The sequence below is a fragment of the Coregonus lavaretus genome, assembly GCF_964263955.1.
Source record: "Coregonus lavaretus genome assembly, chromosome: 8".
NCBI classification, from domain to species: Eukaryota; Metazoa; Chordata; class Actinopteri; order Salmoniformes; family Salmonidae; genus Coregonus; species Coregonus lavaretus.
Window position 1 is genome coordinate 23,846,552 of NC_139995.1, and position 19,113 is coordinate 23,865,664.

Here is a 19,113-nt window from a genome sequence, read left to right on the forward strand (position 1 = left end):
ATGTTATAGCCTTTATATTAATATGTTGGATGATTTTTTTTATGTTTGTGTGTGGTTGTTTTGGGTGCAATATGGAAAATTATGTATTGACCATAGGTTATACGCTATTATATAGTTTAGTTATGTAGGCTACTATTATATAAGCCTGCTAAAAGTGACCGACTATACTGTATATGCAAGACTTTTCAGTGTTAATTCTGCTACAATACACCGAAGGATGGAGCCTGCTGAAAAGGTTGAGTTGAGCGGCGCGCAGTGACATCTGGGCGTTCCGGGATTCGCGCATCTCGCTTGGTGCTACCACGGTGCCAGGTGTGTTTAAACCTGTGGCGAGGGATGCAGTCGCGGTTGTCACTACATCAAAATGCGTGCGATCCGAACTACGACCTGGAACGATAATAAATGACCATTAAGTGAATGATGCGATAGAAAACGGCTCGTGTCGTCGTTATCTGTTAGTCTAGTCACAGGTATAAAGGCACTCTCGTTGAAGCACTGTACGGCTTCGGATTCTAAATCTCCAAGCAGATTTGTCTCTCACTCAGTACATGGTGAGGTGAGTGGATACCTTGTTTTGACAACTTCCATCCAAAGGTTTAGGAAATAAGAAGAACCAACCTATGATAGGGTGATGGGGAGGCTAAATATGCATTCATTTAGAAATTGTATTGCTGTCTTGTTTACTGTTTTACGCACATAGAACATTCTGAGTATTGCAATATTACGGACATACTTTCAGTGGCACAGCCAGCTACTGGAGTGCTCGTACTGATTTTTATTGGCAGTGGTGCTACTCCAGGATTACTGTGGTTTATTCTTGGACAATATTACACTTATTTACACATTACCGGGAATACCTCATCCATGACGCAGGCTGGATCTCAAAAGTGAATGATCAATTATAACAGAGAAATGAAACTCCGAACAGATCCAGGGAATAACTCGAGATTAGAAATCTTTGTTCGACCATATTTGCTCCTGCTTTAGTGCTTGTGAAACAAAGCAAAACCAAACAGACCATTTCAGATCAGTGACAGACCACATCAAAGGGATACAATATGTCCAGAACATTGAAAAAGAAGAAACATTGGTCCAGCAAAGTGCAGGAGTGTGCCGTGTCATGGGGAAGCCTCGGAGAATTCGGCAATGTGGTGGAGGTGCTGGGGGGTGCCGAACACGGAGAGTTCCCTTACTTGGGCCAGATGAAGTTGGATGTGATGGTGTGCCACGTCGGGAGAATGCCCTATTTTGGGGACGTTTTGTTGGAGATCAACGGAACCCCCATCAGTGGACTTACAAACCGTGACACGCATGCTGTCATTCGCCACTTTCGGGAGCCCATTCGTTTGAAGACTGTCAAACCAGGTGCGTCCTAATTTTCCTCTAACTTTTGTGCTATTTTACATCAAGTATTTGATATGCAAAATTGGCCTAGCTTGACATTAGCGTATGCTCTATGCCAGAGTAGTCTACCAACTACCAGTTGTGGAGTAGTCTACCAATACCCTGTGTAATTGTCCTGTAGTAAGTACATATCTTTTATGGGGGTATTTACAATTTATTCTATCCCTTTTTCTCTCATATAATGAATGTGCATACTTATAGTGCAAGGTTAATATACAGGTTATTCTAGCTACCCTGCAATAACCCAATGTGAAGTATAGTGCCCTTTGTTGAATGTGTTGTAGTGCCTTTGTTGAATGACTACACAAGAATCATGTGGAGGAGTCAGTGTCCATCACTTACTGGGGCTCATCACATACCCCATTTGGCTTTGGGCATTGGTCAAGTCTGACTTAATGTTCTTATGCCCTCAGAGTAATCCCCTTTGCATTGTGTTATTGATAAATGCCAATGCCACTCACATTGCTGGTTGTGACGTGAGTGGCATGGCAAGTAATTTGACAGATGCACATCTGCCATTGATGTGACATGACCTCAAACAGTGATGTGTCTGTCATTTAACCCCCTCCACAGACATGGTCCTTACCTCTGTCTCTTAATATATTTCTATATATGCTGGTTTCATGACTTCCTTTCTTATGGTCCTAATGGAACCCTGGTTTCTGCAGTCTGTATGCACTGAGGAGTAGGGCCTCAGGGGTCAGCCAGGCTGGAGGGTTGGCTGTCTGTTTATCTAGTATAGGGGAAGGGGATGACTCACTTGTTGTTGTGTATTTCAACTGGAATATCTAAACAACAACTGAGACTGTGCAGAGGTTGCTTTAGCAGCTGAGTCTTAGGCCTCCAGGCCAGTAGCCCTGAATATCAGCTGTGTTTGGGAGAGTGTGTGTGAGTGTGTGTGTGTCCACTGCACTGCACACCTTAGAGCTCCTCACACCACGCTCTATGCCCCACTAACCAAGAATGATTAATAAAGGGCATGGGAGGGAGAAGGAATCAGCTCAGCCTTTGGATCTAGGCTCAACACCTACACTATGCTGTTTTTGTTCTTAAGCTTATAGTGATAGCAATATTCCTCATCAACTTCAAAATCATCATCACCAGCAGCAACAACAACGGCCTGAGTTAACTTAATTACTCTTTACCAGTCCGTGAATTGTATCAGTCATTCATATGATGGGTGACAGTGAGGGCTTGAACTGTCTTGTGGAGGCTCCTCCTTAGAAATGTGCTTGCTTCCATAAAGGTCAAAACTCTCATAACAAACAGCTTTTTGTATGATCTATATATGTAATTATATGCTATAATAATGTGTGTGTACACTCGCGCAGTGCGCCTGTGTGTATGTCTTTGCGCACATAGATGCACACACATACGCACACAGTGTTTCCTGCGCGGTAAACTCATGTTTAATTCACACCTCTTGCATTACTGAGGCAGCGAATGTTTCTGCCTCCACGCTGATGGGGGCGGTGCGGTGCAGGGTGGTGTGGTGGCGAGGGGCCTGGAGGATCAGCTGTTACCAGGAAGCTGTGGCATAGCACTAATGGTTGGCGGGAGAGGGGAGAGCAGAGGGAGAGGAGATGGAGCTGACAGAGCTTGGTGCAGCAGATGTTCTACTGCTGCTGTTCCCAGGATCCTCTGCTCTTTCTCCCCTGGAACCTGGAGCTGGTGGACTTATTTTATCTGCTGACAGCTGAGCGGAAGAGCTAGGAGGAGGAGTTGGGAGTGTAGTATAATTGCAGTATTAATCACTTTTGTGTGGGAATACCTCTGAGTATGGATTAGGCTGTTTGAGAAGGGTTGAATCCTAAGGAACCTGCCTACATGTTGGTTAAAGTAGCTACTGTAGTAGGGCAAAGCTGTGTGCTGGAAAACATTGGTAGAGCATGGGTGAAGACAGGCCTTGTTAGGCCTTGTGGTGCTCATGTGGAGGAGTGTGACTGAGGAGGCATTGTGAGAGGACAGGAGGAGTCTCCATGGAAGTTGTAGTCATGGAGCTAAAGAAGGCCTCAGCCTGCTTCTACTACTTAATGCATAATCTACATCAATGAGCTGCCATAAGGCATCCCTCACACACGTAACCCACTTTGATATGTAAAAATGCACAGAGAGCCAAAGGCAAGAACCTATGTTAGGTGGCATGTGTGCCAGTGGAGGCTGCTGAGGGGAGGATTGCTCATAATAATGGCTGGAAAGGAGCTAATGTAATGGCATCAAACACACAGAAACCATGGGTGTTTCTCAATATGCATACTACCGTGCTCCACACTCTCATGCTCCAAGTGCATTCTCCGACTATGTTCTCTTGAGTACGTTCTTGTGAGGACGAGAGTGTGGAGAATGCATAAAACATTACATTTGAGAGGCACTCGCACTCCCCCTACTGTATTACCTCACGCTTCACCTCCCCATTCATGGAACCTTCTTCTAGCCAGGACAATAGCAACAATAGACAAAACAAGATATACACAAAGCAAACGTTTTACTTCATAATTATCAGCTAGATATGTTAATCGTAATAATCTAGCTCTCCAGCTAGTTAAACAGGCAAAAATGACCTAAACCTAATGTTATGCAAGGTAGATGTACATTCTTCGTGGCTAGCTAGCTAGCCAGTTAGCCCTATTTACCTATGGACTTACCCATTCTCTGAACCTTCTTCTAGCCAGGACCAGTGGCGGCTCCTGAAAAAATTCTCAGGGGGGGCAATTTTTCTGATGATTTAGGTGACCTACACACATTTAAAAAAAGATATGTCCAGCAACAACATGAAGACAGGGGCAGCATATAAATCAATGCCAGAAGCATTTATTGACTGATCTCAAAAGTGTTGGCTTACAAAAGCAAAATAAGTTATCACAGTAAAAATAATCAAGGGTGTTCTTTCACATTCCTCAACACTGCATAAACAATATGCATTTCCATAAACAAATGAAATATCAGCTGAAAATACAGCATCTTGGTATTTGTTCAGATTGCAGGATCAACAAGAGCTTTTACCACATTTTTTGCCTCATGGTTGAATTGGAAATATGTGCACCTGAGCATAATTCACAACAAGCAAGCAGGAGCTTTTGATAGAGGCTACTGAAAACATTGATGCAATTTATTGGTAATAATAATTTTTTATAGACTTCCATATTCTGCCCTCTTGTATAGATTTGTGAAAATGAACAGTGATAGACATTTTGCCTGAAAACATAATTTGAAAATAATTTATACAAAAGTTAAACACAGCTATCTGTATGGCTTTGTAAAAATGAACAACCATATTCTGGCCAATTGTATAGATTTGTAAATATGAACAACCATATTCTGGCCAATTGTATAGATTTGTAAAAATGAACATGAACAGATTATTATTTTTTTTATTTTTTTTTAATGAAAAATAACTATTTTAAACAACATCAACTGTGAACTGATTTGGGCGTGTGTGTGTTAAAGAGACAGACAGGGAGGGACAAAGAGAGAGAGAGGCTACATTACTTGTACTGAAACTGTTCTCTTCTCTCTTTCAATGCAGCAAAGCGGTCAATGACTTTCTCATTGAAATCAGGCATGCTGAGGACTAGTTCCCTCTCCATGGAAAGCATGGCCAGTGCATTCAGACGTTCCTGGCCCATTGAATTTCGCAGGAATGTCTTAACTCGTGTCAAAGTTGAGAAACATCTCTCAGCTTCAGCTGTTGTCATGGGAGTAGTTATGAGGATGTTCAACAGAGTCACAGTCTCAGAGAACGTCTCCTGGAGGTTGTAGTTCATGAGAACCTGGTACAGTGCCAGTGCACCACAGTTTGACTTTCTCGTCGTCTGCAAAAAGACCGTTCAGTCTCTCCAAAAGCACACTGGCGATTGAGACTGAGGTTGATTCCGAGATGGGAAGGAACTCAAAAAAGCGCTCCTGCACTTTGTGGTTGCTATCTATGTACCTCAGCACAAGCACCAGCTGTGTCTGTGTAGAAACGTCCGTGGTCTCGTCAGCTTGGATAGCTACGAAGTTCGCCGACTTCACCTCCTCCACAATATGTTCCCTCATGACCGCTAGCATACACTCCAGTAGCTCGTTTTGAATGGTCTTTGATGTGAACTTCTTTCAAAGAGACAATCGAGTTGCACTGAACGCTAGCCATCTTGATAGTAGTACGTGAATTGATTGACGCTGCTACCCGCTCTTTTCTTAGTTACGTTCATGGTTATGTTACGTATGACGAAAGCGCGTAAGTGCAAGCCCTCAGAAACCCATAGAGATTGTATTGAAACTCTGATATTTGAAAAAAAAAGATTTTACATGAGAGGCTATGAGACACTTCTGGGCGATTTTCAACCTGACTGAAATCGCCCCAAAAGGGGCGGGGCCATTTGAAGCACGACTTTAGCCTGATTGGACATTTAGTGGCAGATCAGACGTCTAGATTAGAACACTGATAACTACTGTTGCCGTGATATAATTGATTAGAAAAAAAATCCCTTCCTTTTCCCGTTTGGTAGTGCGTCGCCCATATCGCCCTAATGAACACACCGCCCCTGGCCAGGACAATGGCAATAGAGACGAAACAAGATATACACAAAGCAACTGTTTTACTTCATAACTATCAGCTAGCTACAGTTGAAGTCGGAAGGTTACATACACTTAGGTTGGAGTCATTAAAACTCGTTTTTCAACCACTCCAAAAATGTCTTGTTAACAAACTATAGTTTTGGCAAGTCGGTTTTTCCAACAATTGTTTACAGACAGATTATTTCACTTATAATTCACTGTATCACAATTCCAGTGGGTCAGAAGTTTACATACACTAAGTTAACTGTGCCTTTAAACAGCTTGGAAAATTCCAGAAAATGATGTCATGGCTTTAGAAGCTTCTGATAGGCTAATTGACATTGTTTGAGTCAATTGGAGGTGTACCTGTGGATGTATTTCAAGGCCTACCTTCAAACTCAGTGCCTCTTTGCTTGACATCATGGGAAAATGAAAAGAAATCAGCCAAGACCTCAGAAAAAAAATTGTAGACCTCCACAAGTCTGGTTGATCTGTACAAACAATATGACGCAACTATAAACACCATGGGACCACGCAGCCGTCATACCGCTCAGGAAGGAGACGCGTTCTGTCTCCTAGAGATGAACATACTTTGGTGCGAAAAGTGCAAATCAATCCCAGAACAACAGCAAAGGACCTTGTGAAGATGCTGGAGGAAACAGGTACAAAAGTATCTATATCCACAGTAAAACGAGTCCTATATCAACATAACCTGAAAGGCCGCTCAGCAAGGAAGAAGCCACTGCTCCAAAACCGCCATAAAAAAGCCAGACTACGGTTTGCAACTGCACATGGGGACAAAGATCGTACTTTTTGGAGAAATGTCCTCTTGTCTGATGAAACAAAAAAATAACTGTTTGGCCATAATGACCATCGTTATGTTTGGAGGAAAAAAGGGTGAAGCTTGCAAGCCGAAGAACTCCATCCTAATCGTGAAGCACAGGGGTGGCAGCATCGTGCTGTGGGGGTGCTTTTCTGCAGGAGGGACTGGTTCACTTCACAAAATGGATGGCATCATGAGGAAGGAAAATTATGTGGATATATTGAAGCAACATCTCAAGACATCAGTCAGGAAGTTAAAGCTTGGTCGCAAATGGGTCTTCAAAATGGACAATGACCCCAAGCATACTTCCAAAGTTGTGGCAAAATGGCTTAAGGACAACAAAGTAAAGGTATTGGAGTGGCCATCACAAAGCTCTGACCTCAATCCTATAGAAAATATGTGGGCAGAACTGAAAAAGCGTGTGCGAGCAAGGAGGCCTACAAACCTGACTCAGTTACACCAGCTCTGTCAGGAGGAATGGGCCAAAATTCACCCAACTTGTTGTGGGAAGCTTGTGGAAGGCTACCCGAAACGTTTGACCCAAGTTAAACAATTTAAAGGCAATGCTACCAAATACTAATTGAGTGTATGTAAACTTCTGACCCACAGGGAATGTGATGAAAAAATAAATGCTGAAATAAATAATTCTCTCTACTATTATTCTGACATTTCACATTCTTAAAATAAAGTGGTGATCCTAACTGACCTAAGACAGGGCATTTTTACTAGGATTAAATGTCAGGAATTGTGAAAAACTGAGTTTAAATGTATTTGGCTAAGGTGTATGTAAACTTCCGACTTCAACTGTATATGTGAAACGTAATAATGTAGCTAACCAGATAGTGACCTAAAACTATGACCTAAAACAAATATTATGCTTTTTTTTTTTTTTTTTTTACATTTTTTACATTTATGCAAGATAGATGTCAATTCTTCGTGGGTAGCTAGCTAACAATTCTTCGTGGCTAGCTAACAGTAGTAGCTAGCCAGTTAGCCCTATTGACTTATTATCGGCTTGCGATCAGGTAAACATGCCAACATTAACACAGCATGTATTTCTTAACGTATCAAGATAAGATATTGTAGTCAGCCAACATATGAGATGTGAATAGGCAACATTTCATTCTGAAGTTGAAGTGTATTTTCTCTCGCTTCAGCTCAAATAATGGCCACCATTGATTTCAGGAAATGTTGCATCGTTTTTTTACGTGGTTGTGTCATATTTCTTTGCATACTTTCCATTGAAGCTTGTATCGATGCATGCTTCAAAATGTGTACAAACGGAGTACGCATTCAAGAAGTGCCCTCCGTGCTCCGTTTCGCATAGTTTAATTTGGACTCATACTCCGACCCTCCCGTGCTCCAATTTGCGTGCTCGGAGCACGGTAGTATGCATTTTGAGAAACACCCCATGTGTTTGATATATTTGATACCATTCCACTGATTCCGCTCCAGCCATTACCACGAGCCAGTTCTCCCCAATTAAGGTGTCACCAACCTCCTGTGATGTGTGTTATTATTCAATAGAGAATCTCTGTAATGGTTTGCATGCTGTGTCTGTCTACAACGGGTCCCTCTAATGAGTGTGCTGAAGGCAGTGGAGCAGCCTGGCTCTCACAGCCCTCTGTCTTTCACACACGTAACCATATTTCACATTACCTGCTGATAACACCAATACAGACTACAGAGGAACGTGAGTGGATCCAGTCCTGCGCCCTGTAATTGTTTCCAATGGAGATGGTGGACGTGGGTTAATCGTGCTAATGTACAACTCATATCTGGAAAGTGGCTCTCCAGTCTCGATAGAGTCCTCCTCTTGACAGGCCCTGCTTTGTCATCGGAATGAGATTTGTGTCGGTCGGTCGCTTGCCAGGAAACTGGAGAGGGACACACAAGCTCAGAGGCCCCCTGGTTAGGCAGAAACATCTGGCTCCTGCTCTAGCTGGAGAGAGAGTAGAGAGCTGAGCTAGCCACTCACCCAAAATATGTCAGCAGTGGTACAGAGAACTCCAGGCAATATTGACACCGGAGAAGTAGAGCTTAGTAGCCTAGATAGGTACATCAGTCAACATGATGTGAAAAGCATACTGAGGTCCTGCAGGCCCAGTACAGTTATATGCTTCTTGGCATCAGAATTTTGGAACGCTTTACACATCTGATAGGGCTTGTGTTGCATTCTTAGCAGCAGGTGATGTTACTATAATGGGCCCAGTATGTCAAACTAATCCTCTACAAATTGCATGTTTGAAACACTTTGTCACATCCTCGTTCAGTGTCTACCAGCAGCAGGCCACTAACACTAATCACCAGCATCCGTGCAACAGAGGGACACGAGCCTGTCAGGAACTAAGAAGTGGGCTGCTGCTGCCGCAATGCTAGAGCATGACAATTAGTTTGTGAGTGTTTCTCCATGCCGGAAGCATCCCACTCTGCTCAACCTTTCCTCATTAATGACTTTCTCTATGTATCTCTCTCATTCTTTTTCTATCTCTCTTTCTTTTCTTCCCTCTCCCACTCTGACACACACACACACACACACACACACACACACACACACACACACACACACACACACACACACACACACACACACACACACACACACACACAAACACACACACACACACACTCTTCCCCCTCCTATTTGCTTTCATCTTGGTGGTTCTGAGAGAATAAATTGCACGCCAGCAACCAGTTGTTCAGGAAAAGAAGTGGTTGCCGTCTCAACGAGGAGAAGGCAAAGTAATAATAATCACTGAATGTGTGGGATATGTTATTCTCCAGCAGCACGACAGCCAGTCTTCTGTAGTCTACTACAACCACCATGGACACCGGAACACACACAATCACACAAAATACTATTCTTTAAATATCCTGCTCTTTTTGCTTTATTTTGTTACAATGTGTTTTGATGACATCACTTCCTGTTTTTGCTTCTGTTTCTGCTTCTTTTACTGTCTGCCATCAGAGCCTTAGGCAGCTGCCCAGCCCTCACTGTTGGCTCACCTTACCTTACACAGCTAGCCTACATCACAGACCTTCCCATATCATCCTGCTCTCAGCAGACATCATCTAGACTTCTCAGTTAAGAACACAACCTAGTCTCACATGCAATGGTGTGTGTGTGTGTGTGTATGTGGGAGCGGTGAGGGGGGAGAGGAGGATACATGGTACAACTGGAAAACAAACTAGCGTGAAGTCGATCCCAACCCTACTCCTAGTGCTCAATAATGAATTTAGGCGAGGCAGCTACTCTCCGTACTCTCCCCAGTGTGTGTGTGTGTGTGTCGTGGTGGTGGTATTACAGTAAAACTGTAACATCTAAAGCACATTGTAGTCCCTAGTGCTCTCATTAGTCCCACCATAATTAAATTGGTGACGCTCTCACTCTCCAGCATCGCCTTGGAATAGAAAACATAAGGAAAAGGAGGCTTATAGTCTGTGAGGATAGGCTGACAGCTGCAGCTTCTACGTTAGGATTGGATGATGGCTGGAGCTTCTGAGTGGGGATTGGCTGATGGCTGGAGCTTCTGTGTGAAGATTTGACGGTGACTGATGGCTTGATCTACAGCAGGGTTCCCCAATTAGATTTCCAAAAGGGCCAAATTTGGTCAGGTATGCCAAGCCGAGGGCCAACATGTTTGTTTTTTTGGCGACAGTTTTATGTTTTATCAGTTTTCACTTCTATTGTGATTTTATAATTATTAGTAGTGGTGTTAGGAGTCACATAAGAGAAAAATGAAAAATACTAAATTAGTCCAAAACCAACTATTTAATTATGAAATGCCCCTGGAGCATATTCTGTGCAAACAGTCAGCAAACAAAGTCAAACACATTCACACACACACACACACACACACACACACACACACACACACACACACACACACACACACACACACACACACACACACACACACACAGCGCCCACTTCTGTCTGGATCACCCATGCTTTGGATATCTGCGTTCAGACGGTCTTTCTAAGAGAAGAGACACAAGGACAAACACAGACAGACAGAGATTTAGTTCAAATGTGTTATCAGAATATGCCACATTAGTTTTTAAACTTTTAAAATATGTGAACCAAATAATATCAAGCTGTTAACAACCAAAAGTGTTTGATATTAATGTGACAATATAATTAATTAGCTTTTATTTGTGTATTATTTTTTTATTGCTGTGTATTAAGTTTTAAATTTTACTAACTAGTTGGATGCCATTTACTTTTATTTAAGCTGTGTAGCATATTTAGTAGGAAACATGCTATTAAATATGAAATGGTTATTTCATTGTAATAATTATTATACCACGAGAAGATTGAAAAATAGCAAAAAAATAATTCACCAATCAGTGAGAGAAGTGAGTGCGACGGGATGAGGCAACCTTTCTGATGTCAGGTTTGTATTCTGTTGTGGCAATCCTGAGGCACTGTCCAAGATGTGAATCTGAGAGTCTGTTACTGTCCTGGCTCTTGATAGCATTCATTGAAGAAAATGCTGATTCACAGATGTATGTTGAGGGGAACATCGTGTGTAGGAGCATTGCAATATCTCTGGTGTTTTTAAAACGAGCTTGGGGAACCACGTTGATCCAAAAGTCACTCACCAGTGCATCCTTGTGTTGAGCTTTGAGCAAATCAGATGTTCCCATCTCCAAGATTTCCATCTGAAGAGCAGCCTCATCTATGGAAGGCACCAGCTTTTTGGCCTCTGCAGTCCACTGGCCGTCAGCTGACACAGAAAACGGCTGTCTTACGAAGAGAAGGATGTCAGCTGAGTGTTTAGGGGAGCTTTCAAATCTTTCCTTGAAGTTTTCTGCCAGCCTGGACACAAAATCCTTCATTGCTGGATCTTCCTGCATTTTATTCTTCTCACAATGCTCACGCAGACGTGGAAAGTGCAACTTTCTCCCATGAATGTCTCTCTCCAGGAGGTGCAGCTTTGACCGGAAAGCTTCAATCGCCTCATACATGTCAGCAACAGTGTGGTTCTTGCCTTGTAGTCGCAGGTTAAGGTGATTTAGATGAGACATGATGTCACACAAAAAAGTTACATCTGATATCACCTTGTTGTCAGTTAAAAAGCTCAAAAAGTCGCTGGCTTTTTGGCTCTGCAGGCTGGATAAAAATGACACAAGTTCATCACGCAGGTCACACACCCTCTCCAACACACGGCCTTTGCTCAGCCAGCAAACGTCATTGTGGAGCAAAAGATCCTTGTGTTCAGCTGACATTTCCTCGAGTAATGCTCTAAAAAGGCGATGCTGCAGACTAGAGCTCTCACGGACAAAGTTAACTAGTCGAGTCACAGTATCCATGGTCTCTTTCATTTTTCCACTTGTGAATAATGCAGTGAAATGCCAGGAGTGCTGGGTTAATGGCAGAAAGCCTGCTTACCAAGCCCTGGCGGTGTCCCAACATTGACGTAGGCCCCGTCGGTAACAACAGAGACAATTTTACTCACATCTAAGCCATTCCTTTCGAAGAACTGTGTCAGCTCGTTGAATATTATTTCCCCGGTTGTACGCCCAGGTAGAGAAATCAAACACAGCAGCTCCTCCCGGAATGTCTTCCCATCAAAAAATCTTGCGAACACAGACAGCTGTTCCATGTCGGTTTGGTCACAAGACGAGTCTATTGCCAGTGAGAATGTTTAGCTTTTCCTCAAATCTGTGAGTAGACTGGAAAAACACTCCTCCGCTAAAACTTTGACTCTTCTGGTTGCCGTGTTAGCCGACAGCGGCACTTGCTTCAACAGCTCAACAACTTCTTTTTTTATTGGTTCCTCTTGGTTTAAAACTTCGGCAGGCATGTCGATTGCACATTGTTTAATTAACTCTTCATCGGCTAATGGCTTCTTAGCTCTTGCAAGCTTCCACGAAACGTGTAATGAGGCAGCTGTTGCGCTCTCATGTGCCGATGTTGTTTTACACATAGTTAAAACCGAGTGCTTGTATGACGTTAACATGATTGCAATTTTTTGTTTGCGCTGGTCAGATTTTTCTGGGTAGTTTGCATTAAAACTGGCAGCATGAATAGAGTGAAAATGCTTCTTCAGATTGTCAGCTTTGATTACAGCTACAGTCTGCATGCATATTAAGCATTTGGGCTTAGCACTGTTGTGGTCCGGTAAAAAAAAGCAATACCTCTCAGTCCAGTCAGTGTTGAACAGGTTCTCCTGGTCTACCTTGCGTATCTTGGCGAATGCCATGTTGGTTTGACTGGATTTAATAATTTTTTGTGAGGAAGGGGTCAGTCCTTTTGATGAAAGAGGGTTAACTGGCGAGCGGCTGCGGCTACTGTGTGTGTGTGACACTACACTAGGTAGCTAGTCGAGTGGAGACGAGTACGCAAAGGGCGCGAAGCACCCTAAAGGCCACAGGTCAAGGTGTGGGATAATTTCAAAATAAAGCAGAGCCGCGGATATTAAATTCATGTTTATTATAACAAGTGAATGCCAATGCTGTCAGTGTGGGCCAGACATTTGGCTCTTGCGGGCCGGATCTGGCCCGCGGGCCGCTTATTGGGGTTGGCTGATCTACAGTGTGTGTGGATTTACTGGAGCTGCTCCTATATAGGACTGGTCGTATTCTTAGTCACTGAAATGTAACAAAGGAAATATTTCACAATGTTACTTACAGGTACAAAGCAGCCTCCATAGAAAAATTATGCCTATCTTTACTTGATGTTAGATTGTATTGGTTATTATTACAAGACCATAGGTGTGATGATTGGCTGAATGCTTAGTTGGCCTGTCAGGCCTCCTGTCCATCAGCAACCTCTGTCAGGCTATTTAGTAAGGCACTGGGGCATAGCTGGGGCTTCTGGGATATCACAGTCCTCCAGTGCCTGGGGAATTACATGTAACAGTGACGACATAGGTCACAATTTCACTGTTTAATGAGCAATAAGAGACAGAGGAGGGAGGGATGGAGGGATGGAGAGGGGACCATTTCAGACCATTTCCGGAGACCTTCTCCCTTACCTCACCTCGCTCATCAACTCATCCTTGACCGCTGGCCATGTCCCTTCCGTCTTCAAGAGAGTGAGAGTTGCACCCCTCCTCAAAAAACCTACATTCGATCCCTCCGATGTCAACAACTACAGACCAGTATCCCTTCTTTCTTTTCTCTCCAAAACTCTTGAGCGTGCCGTCTCTAGCCAACTCTCCTGCTATCTCTCTCAGAATGACCTTCTTGATCCAAACCAGTCAGGTTTCAAGACTGGTCATTCAACTGAGACTGCTCTTCTCTGTGTCACGGAGGCTCTCCGCACTGCTAAAGCTAACTCTCTCTCATCTGCTCTTATCCTTCTAGACCTATCCGCTGCCTTTGATACTGTGAACCATCAGATCCTCCTCTCCACCCTCTCCGAGTTGGGCATCTCCGGCGCTGCTCACTCTTGGATTGCGTCCTACCTGACAGGTCGCTCCTACCAGGTGGCGTGGCGAGAATCTGTCTCCGCACCACATGCTCTCACCACTGGTGTCCCCCAGGGCTCAGTTCTAGGCCCTCTCCTATTCTCTCTATACACCAAGTAACTCGGCTCTGTCATATCCTCACATGGTCTCTCCTATCATTGCTACGCAGACGACACACAATTAATTTTCTCCTTTCCCCCTTCTGATAATCAGGTGGCGAATCGCATCTCTGCATGTCTGGCAGACATATCAGTGTGGATGTCGGATCACCACCTCAAGCTGAACCTCGGCAAGAAGGAGCTGCACTTCCTCCCGGGGAAGGACTGCCCGCTCCACGATCTCGCCATCACGGTTGACAACTCCATTGTGTCCTCCTCCCAGAGTGCAAAGAACCTTGGCGTGACCCTGGACAACACCCTGTCGTTCTCCGCTAACATCAAAGCGGTGACCCGATCCTGCAGGTTCATGCTCTACAACATTCGCAGAGTACGACCCTACCTTACACAGAAAGCGGCACAGGTCCTAATCCAGGCACTTGTCATCTCCCGTCTGGATTACTGCAACTCGCTGTTGGCTGGGCTCCCTGCCTGTGCCATTAAACCCTACAACTTATCCAGAACGCTGCAGCCCATCTGGTGTTCGACCTTCCCAAGTTCTCTCATGTCACCCCGCTCCTCCGCACACTCCACTGGCTTCCAGTTGAGGCTCGCATCTACTACAAGACCATGGTGCTTGTCTACAGAGCTGTGAGGGGAACGGCACCTCCTTACCTTCAGGCTCTGATCAGACCCTACACCCAAACGAGGGCACTACGTTCATCCACCTCTGGCCTGCTAGCTCCCCTACCTCTACGGAAGCACAGTTCCCGCTCAGCCCAGTCAAAGCTATTTGCTGCTCTGGCACCCCAATGGTGGAACAAGCTCCCCCACGACGCCAGGACAGCAGAGTCACTGACCACCTTCCGGAGACACTTGAAACCCTACCTCTTTAAGGAATACCTGGAATAGTATAAAGTAATCCTTCTACCCCCCCCCCCCCCCAATTCCCCCACCCCCCCATAAAAAAAGAAGAAAAAAGTGGTTGTCCCACTTGCTATTATAAGTTGAATGCACCAATTTGTAAGTCGCTCTGGATAAGAGAGTCTGCAAAATGATGTAAATGTAAATGAAAAGGTCACACAGGATAGGATTATACAGTCGTGGTCAAAAGTTTTGAGAATGACACAAATCCTCATTTTCACAAAGTCTGCTGCCTCAAATTTGATGATGGCAATTTGCATATACTCCAGAATGTCATGAAGAGTGATCAGATGAATTGCAATTAATTGTAAAGACCCTCTTTGCCATGAAAATGAACTTAATCCCCAAAAAACATTTCCACTGCATTTCACCCCTGCCACAAAAGGACCAGCTGCCATCATGTCAGTGATTCTCTCGTTAACACAGGTGAGAGTGTTGACGAGGACAAGGCTGGAGATCACTCTGTCATGCTGATTGAGTTAGAATAACAGACTGGAAGCTTTAAAAGGAGGGTGGTGCTTGAAATCATTGTTCTTCCTCTGTTAACCATGGTTACCTGCAAGGAAACTGAACATCATCATTGCTTTGCACAAAAAGGCCTTCACAGGCAAGGATATTGCTGCTAGTAAGATTGCACCTATATCAACCATTTATCGGATCATCAAGAACTTCAAGGAGAGAGGTTCAATTGTTGTGAAGAAGGCGTCAGGGCGCCCAAGAAAGTCCAGCAAGTGCCAGGACCGTCTCCTAAAGTTGATTCAGCTGCGGGATCGGGGCACCACCAGTGCAGAGCTTGCTCAGGAATGGCAGCAGGCAGGTGTGAGAGCATCTGCACGCACAGTGAGGCGAATACTTTTGGAGGATGGCCTGGTGTCAAGAAGGGCAGCAAAGAAGCCACTTCTCTCCAGGAAAAACATCAGGTACAGGGATTGGACTGCTGAGGACTGGGGTAAAGTCATTTTCTCTGATGAATCCCCTTTCCGATTGTTTGGGGCATCCGGAAAACACCTTGTCTGGAGAAGACAAGGTGAGCGCTACCATCAGTCCTGTGTCATAACAACAGTAAAGTATCCTGAGACCATTAATGTGTGGGGTTGCTTCTCAGCCAAGGGAGTGGGCTCACTCACAATTTTGCCTAAGAACACAGCCATGAATAAAGAATGGTACCAACACATCCTCCGAGAGCAACTTCTCCCAACCATCCAAGAACAGTTTGGTGACGACCAATGCCTTTTCCAGCATGATGGAGCACCTTGCCATAAGGCAAAAGTGATAACTAAGGGGCTCGGGGAACAAAACATCAACATTTTGGGTCCATGGCCAGGAAACTCCCCAGACCTTAATCCCATTGAGAACTTGTGGTCGATCCTCAAGAGGCGGGTCGACAAACAAAAACCCACAAATTCTGACAAACTCCAAGCATTGATTATGCAAGAATGGGCTGCCATCAGTCAGGATATGGCCCATAAGTTAATTGACAGCATGCCAGGGTGGATTGCAGAGGTCTTGAAAAAGAAGGGTCAACACTGCAAATATTGACTCTTTGCATAAACTTAATGTAATTGTCAATAAAAGCCTTTGACACTTATGGAATGCTTGTAATTATACTTCAGTATACCATAGTAACATCTGACAAAAATATCTCATAACACAGAAACAGCGAACTTTGTGAAGACCAATACTTGTGTCATTCTCAAAACTTTTGACCACGACTGTACAGTGCATTCGGAAAGTATTCAGACACCTTGATTTTTTCCACATTTTGTTACGTTAAAGCCTTATTCTAAAATTGATTAAATAGTTTTTAGACATTTTTGCAAAAATAAATAAATAAATAACTGAAATATGACATTTACATAAGTTTTCAGACCCTTTACTCAGTACTTTGTTGAAGCACCTTTGGCAGCGATTACAGCCTCGAGTCTTCTTGGGTATGATGCTACAAGCTTGGCACATCTGTATTTGGGGAGTTTCTCAAATTCTTGTCTGCAGATCCTCTCAAGCTCTGTCAGGTTGGATGGGGAGTGTTGCTGCACAGCTATTTTCAGGGCTCTCCAGAGATGTTCAATCGGGTTCAAGTCCGAGCTCTGGCTGGGCCACTCAAAGACATTCAGAGACTTGTCCCGAAGCCACTCCGGCTGTGTGCTTAGGGTCGTTGTCCTGTTGGAAGGTGAACCTTTGCCCCAGTCTGAGATCCTGAGAGCTCTGGATCTCAAGGATCTCTCTGTACTTTGCTCCGCCGTTCATGTTTCCCTTGATCCTGACTAGTCTCCCAGTCCCTGCCGCTGAAAAACATCCCCACAGCATGATGCTGCCACCACCATGCTTCACCGTAGGGATGGTGCCAGGTTTCCTCCAGACGTGAGGCTTGGCATTCAGGCCAAATAGTTCAATCTTGGTTTCATCAGACCAGAGAATCTTGTTTCTCATGGTCTGAGGGTCCTTTAGGTGCCTTTTGGCAAACTCCAAGCGGGCTGTCATGTGCCTTTTACTGAGGAGTGGCTTCTGTCTGGCCACTCTACCATAAAGGCCTGATTGGTGGAGTGCTGCAGAGATGGTTGACCTTCTGGAAAGTTCTCCCATCTCCACAGAGGAACTCTAGAGCTCTGTCAGAGTGACCATCAGGTTCTTGGTCACCTCCCTGACCAAGGTCCTTCTCCCCTGATTGCTTAAACTTCTTCCATTTAAGAATGATGGAGGCCACTGTGTTCTTGGGGACCTTCAATGCTGCAGAAATGTTTTTGGTACCCTTCCCCAGATCTGTGCCTCTACACAATCCTGTCTCAGAGCTCTACGGACAATTCCTTCGATCTCATGGCTTGGTTTTTGCTCTGACATGCACTGTCAACTGTGGGACCTTATATAGACAGGTGCGTGCCTTTCCAAATCATGTCTAATCAATTAATTTTACCACAGGTGCACTCCAATCAAGTTGTAGAAACATCTCAAGGATGATCAATGGAAACCGGATGCACCTGAGCTCAATTTTGAGTCTCATATAAAGGGTCTGAATACTTTGTAAATAAGTTACATTTGCAAACATTTCTAAAAACCTGTTTTTGCTTTGTCATTATGGGATATTGTGTTTAGATTGATGAGGATTTGTATTTATTTAATCAATTTTAGAATAAGGCTATAACATAACAAAATGTTGAAAAAGTCAAGGGGTCTGAATACTTTCCGAATGCACTGTACCAACAGCATTTTGTCATTATCTGACTGGTTGTTTGAATTATTAGGGACAGGCAATACAGTTACTGACCCAAACGCTCCTGTTCATGAAGGACACTATCTTTATGCAACAGTGAGCTCCAGCCGCCTTAAGAAAGAAAGTCATTGACTCTCCCCTTCAGCATGGGTCAGAGACGTGAGATACCACTAATAGCAACTACTGACTAACTACCCCAGACCAGAGTGTCACTTTTCATTCAGCAGCATTTATTATTATGTCCCCATTGGTGTTTATCCACTGGAAGATTATCTCAGGTCACTTCTAAATCGCTCCCAGCTAATGGGCCTGGACATTTGAATTACCGTGCTCTTTTAAAAGGAACATTAGCCACCAGCTTAGGTTTCTGACTGAAGCTAAATTAATAGGCCGGCATAAACATCAGCCATGGAGAGATTGTGTGTGTGTGTGCAGCTTGTGATGGGAAGCCTGCCAGTGATACAGCTCAGTGTTGTAATGATGATAGGAGGGGGGCAGGGAGTGTAGATGGCTTTCTCAGGGTTTGTGCCAGGGCCGTGTTAAAGTTTGTGTGTCTGTGTCTGTGGGTGTGTGTATACAGGCAGGCACACACATTGAGCACTAAAACAGTGAATCAGGCCAATGCCGGACACCTCAAATAGACAGTCTGTCATAGCATGAATGCCAAAGTCAGTCCCAGGTAAGGACACAATGACCATGGTT

General features: G+C 44.1%; 1 protein-coding gene across 1 annotated transcript in view; it reads left to right on the top strand.

Moving 5' to 3' along the window:
- Positions 1 to 287: 287 nt before the first annotated feature.
- Positions 288 to 19,113, top strand: part of LOC311133973 (membrane-associated guanylate kinase, WW and PDZ domain-containing protein 3-like) — a gene marked incomplete at its 3' end in the record, with an annotated part of 156,031 nt that continues 137,205 nt past the window's right edge. Inside the window, exon 1 of the mRNA XM_084167599.1 lies at positions 288 to 1,365. Coding sequence (XP_084023725.1) covers positions 1,059 to 1,365 — 307 coding nt within the window. The 5' untranslated portion in view covers positions 288 to 1,058. The remainder of the gene's footprint in view (positions 1,366 to 19,113) is intronic.